The 19,891-nt window shown below is 31.3% G+C and overlaps 1 protein-coding gene across 4 annotated transcripts in view; it reads right to left on the bottom strand.

Moving 5' to 3' along the window:
* LOC130896616 (semaphorin-1A) overlaps positions 1 to 19,891 on the bottom strand; it is a 238,375-nt gene that overhangs the window by 208,993 nt on the left and 9,491 nt on the right. For all 4 annotated transcript variants that reach the window (XR_009059594.1, XM_057804814.1, XM_057804816.1 and 1 more), the window contains exon 2: positions 17,949 to 18,354. Coding sequence is in view for 3 of the 4 variants with exons in the window: in XM_057804814.1 (XP_057660797.1) it covers positions 17,949 to 18,093 (145 nt within the window). In the remaining variant the exon portion in view is untranslated. The remainder of the gene's footprint in view (positions 1 to 17,948; positions 18,355 to 19,891) is intronic.

The following is a 19,891-nucleotide window of genomic DNA, read 5'->3' as shown; positions in this document are numbered from 1 at the left end:
AGAAGTGTTGCAATGTCATCTGTCATATGCCACGTGTGCCATTTGTCATTTGTCATATGTCACGTGTGTCATTTGTCATCAGTTTTTCGTTAAAAATTATTGTGATCGGACGTCATAACTTCTATGGTTACCCCAATTCAAAAGAGAATCTCATAAATTGATTGATTAGTGCTAGAAAACTCAATTTTTTATCTTATGTCGTTACTAAATCAGATTTCAAACGAAATTTCGTCAAATTTTGGCAATGTTAATGTTGAGACCATTTCCTGAGATCCGTTTATTTTCCATCAACTAAATTTAGAACTTATTCCGTGGCATAATAAACTATAAATAGTCCGACATGTACGTTAAGAAACAATTTTTATTTTAATGTATAAACATGAAAATACATGAATGAATACTCCTTGTAGCAATATTTAGATTGTCAACGATATTTCCTGAATGAAAGCAATAACAATAACCATCCATGAGGTAGTACCAATTTCACGCACTGTTTATAACAACATTCATAAATTTTCTTCAATTTTTTGGTAAGAAAATTACTACACAACATTTTTTTTTTGTATTGAATTCAAAATTAGTTACCAGACGCGTTTTTTTTTCATTGTACGGTTTCATTGATCAGTAACTTCGATCAAGAAGGGCGAAAATGATACTGCATTGTTTTATTGTAAAATTAAGTCAATAGAAACTAAATTTGGTTCGTACGTTGGCTAACAATTTGATATTCTATATTTTTAATGGAAAATTCAACCTTTTTCAAAAACATTATCGTGATTTAACGCGAATTTTCTTTCATTCTACAAAATATATTTTACGAAGCGATATTTGTGGTTGGGTTTTATTAATTTTTTTTATACGATACACTATTTTGAAAATACATTTTCTCATAAAAGCAATAAAATCCAAAGACGTTTCTCCTTTCCTGAGCGAGAGTATCGAATTATGTTTTGCCAACATAAATTTCTACACCCTTTCCTAGAAAAACAACATTGAATGGAAGATGGACCCTAAATTTGTTTCTACAGTGTCGTATCAGTTGCCCAACCGGTACAAATACAGAAAAAAACGCAAATCACTGGAAAAAAAACGAAATTTTTGATATTAAAGCCTACAATCCGACAATATATTATGATCAATAACCACCCTTAGTTATTAGGGGTAACTGACCTTTATAAAGCAGCTCAAGCGGTCACCATATTGCGAGTCAGCAAGACCAAAGGTCAATCTGGGTGGTTACCAATTGCTAACTTCAACTGAAGACTCGAGCTGGACAGAACAAGACTCAAGGCTGCTGATATTGATCCAAAAAGGTCAATTACTTGTCCCAAATTAACACCAGCCCACCGTTAATTAAATAATGAAGCTCCGAGTGTGTAAAAGACTTGGAGGAAGATCGTGGCTTTTGGAGGAGGTTTGGGGAAGCAAAAACGTGTGATTTCAATCGATTTTTTATTCACGATTGTAAAGAAAATCCTTCCAGCCCACCGGGCAAAAACGTTAATTAAATAATGAAGCTCCGAGTGTGTAAAAGACTTGGAGGAAGATCGTGGCTTTTGGAGGAGGTTTGGGGAAGCAAAAACGTGTGATTTCAATCGATTTTTTATTCACGATTGTAAAGAAAATCCTTCCAGCCCACCGGGCAAAAGCGTTAATCAAATAATGAAGATCCGAGTGTGTAAAAGACTTGGAGGAAGATCGTGGCTTTTGGAGGAGGTTTGGGGAAGCAAAAACGTGTGATTTCAATCGATTTTTTATTCACGATTGTAAAGAAAATCCTTCCAGCCCACCGGGCAAAAGCGTTAATCAAATAATGAAGCTCCGAGTGTGTAAAAGACTTGGAGGAAGATCGTGGCTTTTGGAGGAGGTTTGGGGAAGCAAAAACGTGTGATTTCAATCGATTTTTTATTCACGATTGTAAAGAAAATCCTTCCAGCCCACCGGGCAAAAACGTTAATTAAATAATGAAGCTCCGAGTGTGTAAAAGACTTGGAGGAAGATCGTGGCTTTTGGAGGAGGTTTGGGGAAGCAAAAACGTGTGATTTCAATCGATTTTTTATTCACGATTGTAAAGAAAATCCTTCCAGCCCACCGGGCAAAAGCGTTAATCAAATAATGAAGCTCCGAGTGTGTAAAAGACTTGGAGGAAGATCGTGGCTTTTGGAGGAGGTTTGGGGAAGCAAAAACGTGTGATTTCAATCGATTTTTTATTCACGATTGTAAAGAAAATCCTTCCAGCCCACCGGGCAAAAGCGTTAATTAAATAATGAAGCTCCGAGTGTGTAAAAGACTTGGAGGAAGATCGTGGCTTTTGGAGGAGGTTTGGGGAAGCAAAAACGTGTGATTTCAATCGATTTTTTATTCACGATTGTAAAGAAAATCCTTCCAGCCCAACGGGCAAAAACGTTAATTAAATAATGAAGCTCCGAGTGTGTAAAAGACTTGGAGGAAGATCGTGGCTTTTGGAGGAGGTTTGGGGAAGCAAAAACGTGTGATTTCAATCGATTTTTTATTCACGATTGTAAAGAAAATCCTTCCAGCCCACCGGGCAAAAACGTTAATTAAATAATGAAGCTCCGAGTGTGTAAAAGACTTGGAGGAAGATCGTGGCTTTTGGAGGAGGTTTGGGGAAGCAAAAACTTGTGATTTCAATCGATTTTTTACTCACGGTTGTAAAGAAAATCCTTCCAGCCCACCGGGCAGAAGCGTTAATTAAATAATGAAGCTCCGAGTGTGTAAAAGACTTGGAGGAAGATCGTGGCTTTTGGAGGAGGTTTTTGAAAGCAAAAACTTGTGATTTCAATCGATTTTTTATTCAAGATTGTAAAAAAAATCCTTCCAGCCCAACGGGCAAAAGCGTTAATTAAATAATGAAGCTCCGAGTGTGTAAAAGACTTGGAGGAAGATCGTGGCTTTTGGAGGAGGTTTGGGGAAGCAAAAACTTGTGATTTCAATCGATTTTTTACTCACGGTTGTAAAGAAAATCCTCTTTTATTATTATTTATTTCAATTCACCTAAAAAAAACACGTTTGGTACACCATGGTTTTAAAGATGTATCGTATCCAATATCTGATACAGCAATAAAATGGATGGCTTGGTGAAAACGACATCTGTCGCCTGTTATTTCTACTATATATCAGCAAAAGGACATGTGGTCAAAGTTGAATTTATTTGTCTTTCTATCTGTTAGTTGCAGGTAACACGCGCCCTCTCGCGTGTCGGCATTCCATTAACTCGAAGTTGAAACATGCACCTGGTACGGCCGGTGCAGACTTTTATGAGTCCGTATCCGGTTTGACATCGTTTGATTAAATCATTGTTTTTAGTTTAGTTGCAAATAATACAAATATTGAGTTTTGAAAATTTCGTTTCTGTTAAATTCCGGATGATGCGGAACAAATGTCCCTTATAACTTTGGGGCAAACGCTCTTTGTGGCCTAATCGGAACAAAAGACCGGCGATCTATTTTAGAAAAGTCCACTCGTATATCTTCTTTTTCAAGTTTCATTACAGCCGAAACTTTTCGAATTTGTAACTTTAAATTTAATGAATTCGAAAGACATTCTTACATCGAAAATAAAAGTTTATTCATAGAAAAATTGTTGAAAATGTACTAGGGAAATTATACCGTGTCGATTGGCGGCACTGATTCATGTTTGACAGTTGACTTTCAGTTTAAAAGTCATTCATTTCAAGGTTAAGTCTTTCCAAGTAATTTCTTTACTGTAGATTTGTATATAATACAACTACATTTAGTTTTTTTTTTAATTTCATTAAAATTTATTAGATTTAATGTCTTAAAATCGATTTAACCTCACACCACTTGACACACGTCCGAATAACGTCCAGTCAGCTGTCAAAATAAAACCGTTAATCAGGGGAACCAACCCACTACAACAGAAAATTACCAAAAATCGTTTTAGAATTGCAACTCGAACTGACTGAAGTTGCATTGGATCTAGATCTTGTCAAAATCGAGTTTCCCAGATAATTTCCACCCAGAAATCGCGTTTTATCTGATACTTCCTCTAAAAAGATCAAAGAAATAAAACCGTCTCTAAATATAGCAATCTATCGCACTTATTATTATTGCTTTCATTCGATTTACTTCACGTTATACGAATGGACTATAGGATTTCGTATATAATGAGGTAAATTGGTTTATCTGTACATCCAATTTGGCTCTATAATTCAACGACACCTTCGAGGCGTCTATGGCATTATCATTGAGGTAATTGGAAATTTTTCTCAAACATTTTATGACACTTTCAACGTAAAAGTGTGTTCGTTCTTTTATAAACCTCTTATTATCTAAATGTTCCCTTGATAGGGTTTGTACTTAAGAAAAAGACGACGGAATATAAAATTACAACTTTCACTTCGATATATCCACTAGAAATACACGTAGAATATAAAGAAATTGAGATAAGGATAATTAGTTTACCGAAAGATAGTTATATCAATATAAAAATGTATGGAGCTAAGCGCGGTGATTAAATATTTGCGTTGAAAAGAGTTTATCCCAACGCAAACTCGAAAATATTTTATAAATCAGTAACTCTTAATCGGAATGTATATCTATCACTTGGTATCCAAACCTAACCAAATCTGATCTAATCTAACCTAATCGAAGCTAAAGTAAACTTAATATAATCGAAGCTAAAGTAAAATTAACCTAACTGGGGCTAGTGTAAATCTAACCTAACGAATTTAAAGTGAAGCTAACCTAATCTAATCGGAGCTAATGTAAAACCAACCTAATTGAAGCTAAAGTAAACCTAACCTAATCGAAGCTAAAGTAAACTTAATATAATCGAAGTTAAAGTAAAATTGACCTTACTGAGGCTAGTGTAAGTCAAAACTAATCGAATTTAAAGTGGAGCTAACCTAACCTAATCGAAGCTAAAGTAAACTTAACCTAATCGAAGCTAAAGTAAACCTAACCTAATCGAAGCTAAAGTAAACTTAATATAATCGAAGCTAAAGTAAAATTAACCTAACTGGGGCTAGTGTAAATCTAACCTAACGAATTTAAAGTGAAGCTAACCTAATCTAATCGGAGCTAATGTAAAACCAACCTAATTGAAGCTAAAGTAAACCTAACCTAATCGAAGCTAAAGTAAACTTAATATAATCGAAGTTAAAGTAAAATTGACCTTACTGAGGCTAGTGTAAGTCAAAACTAATCGAATTTAAAGTGGAGCTAACCTAACCTAATCGAAGCTAAAGTAAACTTAACCTAATTGAAGCTAAAGTAAACCTAACCTAATCGAAGCTAAAGTAAACTTAATATAATCGAAGTTAAAGTAAAATTGACCTTACTGAGGCTAGTGTAAGTCAAAACTAATCGAATTTAAAGTGGAGCTAACCTAACCTAATCGAAGCTAAAGTAAACTTAACCTAATCGAAGCTAAAGTAAACCTAACCTAATCGAAGCTAAAGTAAACTTAATATAATCGAAGTTAAAGTAAAATTGACCTTACTGAGGCTAGTGTAAGTCAAAACTAATCGAATTTAAAGTGGAGCTAACCTAACCTAATCGAAGCTAAAGTAAACTTAACCTAATTGAAGCTAAAGTAAACCTAACCTAATCGAAGCTAAAGTAAACTTAATATAATCGAAGTTAAAGTAAAATTGACCTTACTGAGGCTAGTGTAAGTCAAAACTAATCGAATTTAAAGTGGAGCTAACCTAATCTAATCGGAGCTAATGTAAAACTAACCTAATTGTAGCTAAAGTAAACCTAATATAATCGAAGCTAAAGTAAACTTAATATAATCGAAGCTAAAGTAAAATTAACCTAACTGGGGCTAGTGTAAATCTAACCTAACGAATTTAAAGTGAAGCTAACCTAATCTAATCGGAGCTAATGTAAAACTAACCTAATTGTAGCTAAAGTAAACCTAATATAATCGAAGCTAAAGTAAACTTAATATAATCGAAGCTAAAGTAAAATTAACCTAACTGGGGCTAGTGTAAATCTAACCTAACGAATTTAAAGTGAAGCTAACCTAATCTAATCGGAGCAAATGTAAAACCAACCTAATTGAAGCTAAAGTAAACCTAACCTAATCGAAGCTAAAGTAAACTTAATATAATCGAAGTTAAAGTAAAATTGACCTTACTGAGGCTAGTGTAAGTCAAAACTAATCGAATTTAAAGTGGAGCTAACCTAACCTAATCGAAGCTAAAGTAAACCTAACCTATTCAAAGCTAAAGTAAACCTAACCTAATCGAAGCTAAAGTAAACTTAATATAATCGAAGTTAAAGTAAAATTGACCTTACTGAGGCTAGTGTAAGTCAAAACTAATCGAATTTAAAGTGGAGCTAACCTAACCTAATCGAAGCTAAAGTAAACCTAACCTATTCAAAGCTAAAGTAAACCTAACCTAATCGAAGCTAAAGTAAACTTAATATAATCGAAGTTAAAGTAAAATTGACCTTACTGAGGCTAGTGTAAGTCAAAACTAATCGAATTTAAAGTGGAGCTAACCTAACCTAATCGAAGCTAAAGTAAACTTAACCTAATCGAAGCTAAAGTAAACCTAATCTAACCAGAACCTGAATCTGTTCTCCGTTTTGCCTAATTCAATAAATAAAAACGTAAACAGTTATTTTTGACTTTTTTGTCACTGTACGTCTTTGGTAGCTTCATCTAAGCCCTTTTACACCCTTATAAAATATCGCATTGCGTTTCAAGTCATATATATCTAGTTCAAAAATCCGAACCGGAAGTTAACTATTGGTAAAACTGAACGTAGTAATTTCCGACAGATCAGATTCCGATAAAAGGATTCTACAAACTCGAAAATGCTTAACTAACGTGTTTTTATTATGATATTCTACCGGGGGGATACGGAAATATAGTATACAATCCGAATAACATTTACACGCGTAGCCATTAAAGTACAATATACAGGGTAAGTTGGAATACACCGACACACAAAATTACACTGTTTGTGACGCGTTTCGACAACCAAGTTACCGTCTTCAGTGACCGGGTGTTGAAAAGAAACAAATTAGAAACTATTAATCAAGTTTACTACGACAACCGTCATAAAAGTGAAAAGTGAAATATTGACAGGAAAATAAAGTAAAAATGGGATTTCGTGATTATTTGAAATTCTTTGGTATAAATCTGGATATATAAATAATTGTTGTCCGTTTTGACGGCCCCTCGTGATTTTCCGCAGCCTTACGCCTTTCAGGAACCATCCTTTTTTGTGTAAAACTTCCATGATAAGGGTGAGTAATGGAAAGTGTTTGTTTGGCCGGAAGCTATGCTAGTTTTTCTGCTCCTAATCTATTTCATCGATATTGACTCACTTGGGGGCATTGTTCTCAAATAAAGCTCTTTCTTAACGGTCCATATTCCCTAGGGGATACGACAATCGACGCACAAAATCTAAATATCGTTTTAACCGCATTTATTTTTAATTTTCTATCATTTGTTTCACCTGTAACTGACGGTTCTAAAGATTAAGGACGCGTAAGATTTAAAAAAAAAGAAGAGAGCCGACGTCATTTGTCATTTGCCAATCAAGCAATCTGTGAAAACAACTGATTTACGTCAAGATGACGGCCGTGGGGTAAACAATTGACTTTCTCGTGTTAGTTTTACTGATAGGGAAAGTAATTTTTTATTATTTTATTATTTCACGGTGTTAGGAAGATTCTATATGACTTTTTACTGTTAATAGAATTATTTATTTGTATTTGGTGGAGCAGTATTATGATAAGGTTTGTCGTGAATAGTGATGATGAAACAATTAGATTAAGTCGTGGAAATTTTGGGTTATTTCGAGTTGAAAAGAACGAAAATGCGCGATCTTATCCGATACAAGAGCCGACTAAGTCGAAGTTTGTAGATCAATACCCATAGCGAATGCCTACGCGGGTTATTTGATACTTTTAATACGATTAGCGAAATTACAGAGCATCCTCTACAACGAAAATAGAAAAATCGTTTGATATTAGAAGAATAATGAAACACGCAACTATATTTTGAAAAAAAAAAAAAGGTAGTGACGGGTAGTTGCATAGTTTATTTCAATTGCTACATTATGACGAAAAAAATTTATTCATTTTTGATATAAAATGTCTTTTATTCTAGATTTGTCTTAAAAAATTCACTTTTTGTTTGATTTTAGCCTCAAAAATTCCTATTTTGTTTCATGAAAATACGCATTTTGCCTCAAAATCTCGTTCGTTTTTAATTTTTTTCAGCAAAACATGTATTTTCACATAGAATATCGTTCGTCTTTGGTCTATTCCACCAAAATTCACATTTTGTTTGATTTTAGCCTCAAAAATTCAAGTTTCATCAACTTTTTCTATCAATACACGCATTTTTGTGTCAAAACCTCGTTCGTCCTTAAATTTTTCCACCAAAACATGCATTTTCACATATCGTTCGTCTTTGATTTATTCCACCAAAATATGATTTTTTATTATTTTAGCTAAATAAATTCATATTTGTACAATTTGAACTTTCAAAAAAAGAATTTTTGAATAAAAATATTCTTCGTCCCCAATTTTTTTCATCAAACTATGCATTTTTTGTCTTAAAATATCGTTATTCCATAATTTATTCCACCAAAATATGCAGTTTTGCCTCAAAGTCGTGTTCTCTCTCAATCTATTCCAGCAAAATTCACATTTTGTTTTATTTTGGCATCAAAAATTCATATTTCATCAATTTTTTCATCAACTTATGCATTTTTTGTCTTAAAATATCGTTATTCCCTAATTTATTCCACCAAAATATGCAGTTTTGCCTCAAAGTCGTGTTCTCTCTCAATCTATTCCAGCAAAATTCACATTTTGTTTTATTTTGGCATCAAAAATTCATATTTCATCAATTTTTTCATCAACTTATGCATTTTTTGTCTTAAAATATCGTTATTCCCTAATTTATTCCACCAAAATATGCAGTTTTGCCTCAAATTCGTGTACTCTCTCAATCTATTCGACCAAAATTCACATTTTGTTTTATTTTGGCATCAAAAATTCATATTTCATCAATTTTTTCATCAACTTATGCATTTTTTGTCTTAAAATGTCCTTATTCCCTAATTTATTCCACCAAAATATATTTTTTGATTCCCTTTAGCTCTAAAAATCCATGTTTTATCAATTTTTTCCGTTTAAATATGAAGTTTTGCCTCAAAGTCGTGTTCTCTCTCAATCTATTCCACCAAAATTCACATTTTGTTTTATTTTAGTATCAAAAATCCATATTTCATCAATGTTTTCATCAAACTATGCAGTTTTTGTCTAAAAATATCGTTATTCCCTAATTTATTCCACCAAAATATATTTTTTGATTCACTTTAGCTCTAAAAATCCATGTTTTATCAATTTTTTCCGTTTAAATATGAAGTTTTGCCTCAAAGTCGTGTTCTCTCTCAATCTATTCCACCAAAATTCACATTTTGTTTTATTTTAGTATCAAAAATCCATATTTCATCAATGTTTTCATCAAACTATGCAGTTTTTGTCTAAAAATATCGTTATTCCCTAATTTATTCCACCAAAATATATTTTTTGATTCACTTTAGCTCTAAAAATCCATGTTTTATCAATTTTTTCCGTTTAAATATGAAGTTTTGCCTCAAAGTCGTGTTCTCTCTCAATCTATTCCACCAAAATTCACATTTTGTTTTATTTTAGTATCAAAAATCCATATTTCATCAGTGTTTTCATCAAACTATGCAGTTTTTGTCTAAAAATATCGTTATTCCCTAATTTATTCCACCAAAATATATTTTTTGATTCACTTTAGCTCTAAAAATCCATGTTTTATCAATTTTTTCCGTTTAAATATGAAGTTTTGCCTCAAAGTCGTGTTCTCTCTCAATCTATTCCACCAAAATTCACATTTTGTTTTATTTTAGTATCAAAAATCCATATTTCATCAGTGTTTTCATCAAACTATGCAGTTTTTGTCTAAAAATATCGTTATTCCCTAATTTATTCCACCAAAATATATTTTTTGATTCCCTTTAGCTCTAAAAATCCATGTTTTATCAATTTTTTCCGTTTAAATATGAAGTTTTGCCTCAAAGTCGTGTTCTCTCTCAATCTATTCCACCAAAATTCACATTTTGTTTTATTTTAGTATCAAAAATCCATATTTCATCAGTGTTTTCATCAAACTATGCAGTTTTTGTCTAAAAATATCGTTATTCCCTAATTTATTCCATCAAAATATATTTTTTGATTCCCTTTAGCTCTAAAAATCCATGTTTTATCAATTTTTTCCGTTTAAATATGAAGTTTTGCCTCAAAGTCGTGTTCTCTCTCAATCTATTCCACCAAAATTCACATTTTGTTTTATTTTGGCATCAAAAATTCATATTTCATCAATTTTTTCATCAACTTATGCATTTTTTGTCTTAAAATATCGTTATTCCCTAATTTATTCCACCAAAATATATTTTTTGATTCACTTTAGCTCTAAAAATCCATGTTTTATCAATTTTTTCCGTTTAAATATGAAGTTTTGCCTCAAAGTCGTGTTCTCTCTCAATCTATTCCACCAAAATTCACATTTTGTTTTATTTTGGCATCAAAAATTCATATTTCATCAATTTTTTCATCAACTTATGCATTTTTTGTCTTAAAATATCGTTATTCCCTAATTTATTCCACCAAAATATATTTTTTGATTCCCTTTAGCTCTAAAAATCCATGTTTTATCAATTTTTTCCGTTTAAATATGAAGTTTTGCCTCAAAGTCGTGTTCTTTCTCAATCTATTCCACCAAAATTCACATTTTGTTTTATTTTAGTATCAAAAATCCATATTTCATCAATGTTTTCATCAAACTATGCATTTTTTGTCTAAAAATATTGTTATTCCCTCATTTATTCCACCAAAATATGCAGTTTTGCCTAAAAGTCGTGTTTTTTCTCGATTTATTCCACCAAAATCTACATTTTGTTTTATTTTAGAATCAAAAATCCATATTTCATCAATTTTTTCATCAAACTATGCATTTTTTGTCTTAAAATATCGTTATTCCCTAATTTATTCCACCAAAATATGCAGTTTTGCCTAAAAGTCGTGTTTTTTCTCGATTTATTCCACCAAAATCTACACTTTGTTTTATTTTAGAATCAAAAATCCATATTTCATCAATTTTTTCATCAAACCATGCATTTTTTATTTTAAAAATCGTGTTCCTTCCTGGTTTATTCCACCAAAATATACTTTTTGATTTACTTTAACCCTAAAAATCCATGTTTCATCAATTTTTTTCCGTTTAAATACGCATTTTTGCCTCAAAATTCGTCCGTCCCTAATCCATTCCACCAAAATATGCATTTTGTTCTATTTACGGCCGCAAATTTTGCATTTTAGACCCTGGACATTTTAGGCCCATTCTGCCTAGTAATCAAAAAACTAGGCATATGGAAACGGAAGTTAAGATCTTTTTTCACAATTCCGCAAATGTAACAAATCCAATATGTCTCATGTCAATTTTTTTTTAAAGTGAAACTGAAGGTGTCGAGCACGCGTTCACAACACGGACCCGCGTTGCGGTAATGTAACTGCTTCTTCAACCATTCCACGACATGTATTATATTAAAAAATGTGCGAATCTCTGCTCTCCCACAATATTTCACCTTTTTTTTTACAATATACGACGTAACGTAAATTTATTGGACAACTAATGTGCCATCCGAAGAAATATCTCGTAAATTTACAAACGTGACATTTGTAAGTAGGTGCATTTGCGACAGCACTGGAGTAGCCCAATAGACAAATTTCTCCACCGAATACTGCGAATTAAAATCGGAAAAAGAAAAAATCCATAGATATATATAAATTCGTCCAAACATTAAAAAAACTTTAATGAAAATTGGTCCCATTTGGACTGTTTGCCAGCGACTAGTATATATGTGTGTGTGTTCAATATTTACAGCAATTAGAAATGAAGCTGCTGTTGAATACACACGGGACCAAATTAAAAGTAAACAAAACGATGCGACGGCCTTTTGTCAATATTCTCCACGATATTGTTTCCTTTGTATTCCATAGAAATATACAAAAATATTCAATACTTTCATTGCAAAGACTAAAATACGATAGAATTTTTAATATACATCATTCAGAAGCCATTCGTATATAAATAAATCGTTCATTACTGTTTTTACACTAATAATCGATTCTACACTCAATTAAAACAAGTACTTACATTAAATCAACTCGATATATCACGTTCATTTCATCAAAATTACATTAAAACTTCTTATTGTTGTTCTCAAAATATTTTTACATAAATCACTTTTCGTATGTCCCTCGTATATTAGTGTATCCGTATAAATGGAATACGAATATCCTTTGAGAACAAAATAACCTTTAAAAACATAAAAACGTGTTCGATACTTTTTATTTTGTTTTTGTTTAACTGAACAAACACGAAACTCAAAAAAAAAATAAATAAAAAGAGAAGCAACAAGATTAAATAAAGCCAGCGAAAACTTTTGCTAGTCGTAGAAAACGAAATCAATATCCATTAAAACGAACTCGACCACAAAGAAGCTCTTATTGAATATGACATTCGATTCTTGCGAAATATTCTATCAAAAAAAAATTTATGAAATTAGAATATACATGAATTGAAATATAACACTTCGAAGTAGAAATCTATTTATGATAAATAATAATTCAAACAAATGTAAGTGATCAATTACGTGGTTTTATAAATCATTGTACCAGGCAATCGCTAACCGCGCCATCTCCACTTCTAATTGCGAACCAAAATCACAATAGGAAGATTATTATAAATTACGTGATATACTTGAATACAAATAAATAAGTTATTAAAACGATTCTTTTAAAAATATTGTTACACACGAATTTTGTAAAAGAAGGAAACCAATGATTTATTTATTATTAGTACCTAAGACTCGTTGCTACGCCATCTTTAATAGATAACTGAAAACTCAATGTATTTTGACGTATAACAACATAATAACTGCGATTGTTGTAAATTTTGAAATATCAATCTAATTGTATATCAAAGAATACTGAGAATTATTCTAAAAAATTATTAAACCAATTTGTTTCTTTTTGTTCGAAAAAAGAAATGACTATTTAGGTTCCTTTTTGTATACAAGTAATAGATATCCGCTATCTACGCCATCTTCAATTGAGAATTAAAAGTATTTCATTGTATAGCTATAAACTGTAATATTATTATATATTATTTTACGATTTTTGTTATTATTGGAAGTATGAAAACGTTTTAAGTTTATAAAACAAATTTACCTTGAAAATTTATATTAAAAGTGAAAGACAGATGAAGGAACTAACCGTAAGCGAAAATCATATTTCAACGTCAAATTTCTTATGGTTAATTGGCCGATTTTTAAAAAATTAACTTTCAGTGTCCAGTTACTTTAAACATTAACTTATTGGAAAGTCTGAATATATTTGTATAATTGTATATTGTAATTTATGACGGTGATAACAAATAGATTCATAGATAAACCGTATAAACGGGAGAGATTGCAAATATCACAGAACTTAAAATTGAAGAATGAATAATTATATTTCCTTTTGGTAATATACCATTTATTAAAAACCATACTAATAAGATACTTAATATAAAAATATATTGGTCTATCTTTTTAGTTTATCTATGACTATATCATAAGCCGATGAATCGATTAGTGGTAAACGTGTAAACGTTGTTTTAAAGATTATTCGATTGCATATTAGGTACTTCAAGTTAATGCGTTGGCTCGTAAGCGGAAATGAAATACAGTGTTGCCACAGGAGGATTGTTTTAATAACTTTTATTTATTTTATTTTAAAATAAAAGTTTTTTCTTTATCACACGTTTGACTATACTATATTTTTACATTACAATAAAGAAAATAAGTTGACGGGATATTGTTATGTTAATGTACGGTGGATAGAAAAATATTAGCCCTAACTACCTGAACCTGAATTATCATCACATAAATACCTTTCTGATCGTGTAAACGTCTCGGGTCATAACCGAAACATAATGGTGTTTACATAATACTCAAATATATAACCGAAGGGAGCCATCAAAATAAATGATTGGTTGTGCAGTTGAAACAACAAACGGGAACTATTGGATGTGGTTTCATTCGTTATTTTCCTTTTTCAGTTTATACTATTTCGAATTTGTATATTTATATAGACATTCTTTTTAGAATTACGTATTCAATATGGTATACATATATGCTTGGATAGCAACAGTTGTTTTCGTTTAAAAATCATTTGTTAAACAACCGTTTCGTTAAATTTTTTGTCGGTCTGGCAGCACTGGTCGATGACGCCGCCGCGTATTCTGCATGTTATACGAGGTGCGATCGGGAACTCGTTCTGTCAACCCTTATCAATATACCTAACCCCAGTAATCGTATTTTAAGTATTTACTTTGACTACACGGGTTTATTCAGTTGTTAATAAAATAATAGATGATTTTGTAAATAGGGCTTTACCCGGATACCCTTTTCACGTTGCTTTCGGGATAAATTTCAAGATAAATGTTTTACGTTGAAACTGAGGATTTCAGTTTTGAATTCATTCGATGGATTACGAAGAAATAATCTACCGTTAATTCGATGTTGCTCTCAATTTTTTATTTATTTAGTAAAATAATTGATACAAATTTCTTTCGAAAAATTTCGTCAATACGCATACTATTTCCAAAGTCTGGCAACATTGTTTAAACGTGACCTCATATTTTTATTAATTCTTATAGTACGAGACATGTCACGAAATTTTCTCGGTAATTCTTTCTAATTTTCCCTATTACAAACAACAAATTAAAATTTAGAGCTTAGATAACTACCCCGTAGTGTTCCTAATCCAATATGACGTATCTTTCCGCCCCCATTTAAAAAAAACATCCCATTAATTTTCATTTATCTCCACCCAGGGTAAAAACGACCCTAACGCGTGGTATGGATTTTTATGCCGCAACAATAATGGTCGAAAGGTAAAAGTGTCCGCTTTGATTTCTATTTAATTCCGTACGAGGGTGATTTTAACGTCACAGCTAATTATAATACAAATCAATTCTAAACGGTTTCAGCTGTCAATTGTTTAATTAGCAATACACCCTTTCGTATATTTTCAGCCTTCCATATATAAATCTTCGGTATTTATAAGCCGATTCGTGATTTATTGAATTATTTGATTAAAAATCAATTTTTCATTCACGAAACAAAAGTAGAAATTTGCCCGGAACCGGTCCTGATTAAGATCAATTACGGTAATTGGTTTTAACTCGATTAGGTGTAATTTAAAACCTACCATGAACCATTTGATTGTGTTAAACCCCTATTCTCGATTCAACTAACATGAAGAGTATTAGATATACAGCTTTAACCTATAAACGGTTGAAAACCGATTGCACTGTAAAAACCTTACAAGTAGAATTTGAGGTGTCGCATTACGTGAAACTCCCCACTCGATTTAACTTTATTATTAAATTGAGGATTTATCTTCAATAATAAAAATCATATTGTTATTATTATTATTATTATTATTATTATTATTATTATTATTATAGCTTGTTTATTATATATTTCTATTTAGTGAATCGTATAATTATAAAAGAATGCAAGTCACACCCACATTGACGTCACTTCCTATACTAATAAACATGGTGACTGTAAAATAGTGACCAGTAGGTATATAGTTTTATAATAATTATTATATACTCATTTTTATGCTATGTACGCACTATTTATTGAATGTTTATACAAATATTTTGTTTTAATTGAGGATGTGATATGTTTATTACATACTTGTTTTCTTTTTTTCGAATGTCTACTATCATTTCTAAAATACTACAGATATTTAACGTAGGTCACAATTGGTATGATATTTGTCAGTATCAATGTAATTTTACAAATTTTTATGTATTTTCTATTAAATTTCATAGTTTGTTTCGACGAGAAATTATTTCTTTTTCGATTCTCTTTAAAAAGAAATACCTCTCGATTTCCGGTACACCAGACTGGAAGGCGGTGGAACATACTTTGAATTATATTAGTATTCATCAACGTTGTTGTCGGTATAATTTATTCTTTCAAATTGAACAGTCCGAATTACGTTATAAGAGAGAATAATTATATTATAGTTCATTGGTTACTAGCACTTTTAGTCACGATTGTACGGTGGGTGGAAAAAATAAATAAATAAATAGTTTAAAATATAAATTTATTTCACGCTATTTAAATTCGATTTACATAGAATCAGATAGTAAACAAAGATAGATTATAATTGATATATATCTGATAAAGATAAAAGATAGTTAATTAACGTTTCTTATCTTTTTTTATTATAGTATGCGGTTATGTTAATAGAAAAGGATAGAATGTATTTACGGTATTTGATGTGATGGGTTTTATATAAAAACTACGTATAATTATAGGAAGACATTTTGAAAAACGTGATTTTTCGTTGGAATATGGAAATTTCTTTTCAGTAAGTATAAAAAAGTGGATTATCAAAGCGTTGAAATCTGAACGTTTTCTCGTATCAGATATTTTCTAAAAGAACCGTAAATGGTGTGGAGTGAAGGAGAGAGGAACAATTATAGGATTTTAAATGCGACTTTTCCGAAAGGTTTTTCAAACTCTATGAGAAAGTGTAATGAATCAAAAAAAAAACAACCGGCATTATATCGCTTCTAGATGACTGGGAAACCGGAATAGCATTTCTCGAAAGTTCTCTGATTGAAGGACTAATGGATTCGAATTATAATTTATTATAGCCGAAGTAGTTTATTTCAATAAAGTTCAAACTTTCTTTTTGAAGAATACGTCTTGATAGTTAAAACTTTCAGACAGAATAAAAATTTTGCGAAAAAAAAAATAGTTAAAAATCTATTTACATATTATTAAATAATAAAATTTTTCAAGTATATACGAGTTGTATCAAATTTCTTTAGTTAATTTTCTCGTAATACTATAAAACTATATACAGGGTGTCTCTAAATTCATGCGACACAATTGGAGAATTGAGATGGAGCTTTCTTCAGCCCACCACCACCTAGTAGCTTCAAAAATATCACTGTATTAGAAAGTAGACGTTTTATACAGTATATGTTCGAAATTTGAAGACGCCATGTTGTTTGGTATTCGATTGGTAGCCATTAATAGTGAACTTTCATTTCAAAAGCATTACAACCAAGGCAAAACGCAATATCCGGTATTTAAACTCGAAACATTGATAAAAAAAACAACAAAATGTACCAAGATACGACATAATTTAGCCAGGGTTGGACTCTATCAAATAAAAATTTGTATTTAGAATGTTTTATCGTTTTATCTAATCGAACAAACAGTAAATAATTGTTTTTTTTCGTATTTGTCGATGTTTCGAACAAATCGAACTTATTTCTTCTTCTTTTACTGTCCGTTCAATGCCAGCAAGTCTTCTCCGAAAGTTCAATATTCTCGTCATCGTTTAGGGTGGTCTTCTTCTTTCTGGATTGTCATTTTTGACTTATTGACAAGTCTATTTGACTTTTTAATTTATTTCTGTATTTAATTGCCTCGATGTATTAAATCCATGTTGCAAAATTTTCCGCTTTATATATTAAAATCACATTCTAGAACATTCGAGTTCTCGAAATCTCTGGAATATCATAAAAACTTTCTTGGAAAACATTTTGACGTCATATTAGAACAGGACCGGCTTATTACTTGAGAATCTGCTTTATCTTCGAGTTTTTTAGACCCGATTATATGCAGATTTCTTCGCCTAGTGACGTATTCTTCTTCTTCGTCAAATTCACCTCGAAATTGATATCGATTTTTGAAATTTACTCAAAAAAGCAACCACCTCGTATAATATCGAAATTACGTAATACACAGAACGAAGGCATTGAATATAATTAGTACTAAAGACTGCGCCAATTAGTGATTTTAGCATTAACGAACTTACCTAATTGCACATACATCTTGGGTCTTACATTTTCCTGCCAAGCCGCCATACAAACGTTTAAACCGAATGTGACGAAAATAAACAAAGGGCCCATCGTTTTCCGACCTTTTCGCGATAATGGAAATTGTCGAGATCGGTATAACATGTCATAAATCACTTTATACAAATAACTAAGTAGTTTGCATCACTATAAAACACTATTAAAAAACACAGTCACAGATCACATACATAAAAAAAAATGCGATTACTTTTAGTTATTTAAAAAATATATGTATATCACGTGATTACGCGTTCGAAATCAAAACGACGCTTATACGACTTGACGTCGACTGTTAGAGATACGACGTCGCGACGGCCGTGCCAGCTGACTACCCCTCTACTTTGCGACGATGCGAGCGCCGGCAACCTGCAACGGAGAAATTTCGTATTAGTTATTGGTGGTGAAAGCGGTGGTGCCAAACTATTCAAATTTAATCTAAAACATAGAATTGTCCGACTATTTTTATTGATAACTAAAAAATATATTGGAAAGTGGAAAAGAAGAAGAAATATCTGAGTTAATCGCCTTTTTGATAACATCAAATATCGAAAAGATACTGCGGGACAAGTTTAAATAAATTAACAAAACAAGAAAATCGATAAATATGAATAATAATATTTTATTACTTATAAAACCCAACCCTGTACAAAATTACATCATTTATAATTAATTTAGGCTTTTATTATAAATTAACATCTTTAACTTCCCGTCGAACTGAAAAATTTTCGTAATTATTTCCACGATAAACACGGAGAATCCGGCAACGCCGCACGTATGCATCAGACAGGAGAAGATTAATTTGCATTTGGGGTCGGTTGGTAGTATCGGAGAAGGGAAGGGATGACGTTTTGTGTTTGTGAACTATGGAAAGTTTTAAGTAGGGGAACGGACAGTTTTGGAAGTGTCATAGGTTATATAACAATTATGGGGGTAATCAGGTTTATGAGCCAAATCAAGTGATGTAGTTTTTGCTGTCGAACAATGGTCCATTATTTTTTTTTTTCACGTCCGAATAGCCTCCATCTAATTTTAAACCTTAACAGAGAATTGGCTTGATTGATTGGCATTTATTACTGATTTATAGAAATTCTATTTGTATTAACCGTTTTGGATTAATCAAAATCGTTTAATCGGCGCTATTAAAAATTAATTTATTCCATTTCATGAATTAGATAACTGTTTAAATTCAATAAAATTGACATATGGCAACACTGTTTTGGTATTAGCATCTTTTATTGTGGAAGTGACGTCATGAATCTGACAGCCATATTGATGAATGTAGTGTAATTTCACTTGACGTTTATGCATAAAATTTTGCAATTATTTACGAAAATAAACTTGTTTTAATTGGAATGAATGAAAACTCGATTTAATATTAAGCATACAATATGTGAAAGGCTATGAAAATAAAATTATAACCATAATAATTTTCCATTTTAATTCCATTCAAATCGAATTAAAATATCCAAAAACTATTTACGTCACAAACGAAAAATTAGATTTTATCCCTTTTGACAAGTTGCATTGTTGAAATTTCGTTGTTCGAATGTAATATTAGTAGTATTAATTTTAGCCGGTAGCGAAATAATTGAAACAACAACTAAAAACTAAATGTTGAAATTCGTTCGAACAAATAGGATCGTTCATAAACCCATCCGCATTATTCACAATATTATTTATTAAATATCGCATTATGAAATCAACGTAAAGCTATTTTCTCCCAACTAATATTGCACAAATAAACTGGATACTGCGACTATTTTCAGTTATAGAGAGAATAATCAGCAAGTTGACAAGCGAAACCAGCCGAACAGGCCGTTAACCTTTCCCGACTGAAATTCACTACGATACGCCTTTGATTACAATCACACCAATTAAACGGTATATTAACTATTTATAATAT

Source organism: Diorhabda carinulata, chromosome 7, assembly GCF_026250575.1.
Source record: "Diorhabda carinulata isolate Delta chromosome 7, icDioCari1.1, whole genome shotgun sequence".
NCBI lineage: Eukaryota > Metazoa > Arthropoda > Insecta > Coleoptera > Chrysomelidae > Diorhabda > Diorhabda carinulata.
The sequence above is the reverse complement of the archived record's forward strand: the minus strand, read 5'-3'. Positions and strand labels throughout refer to the sequence as shown.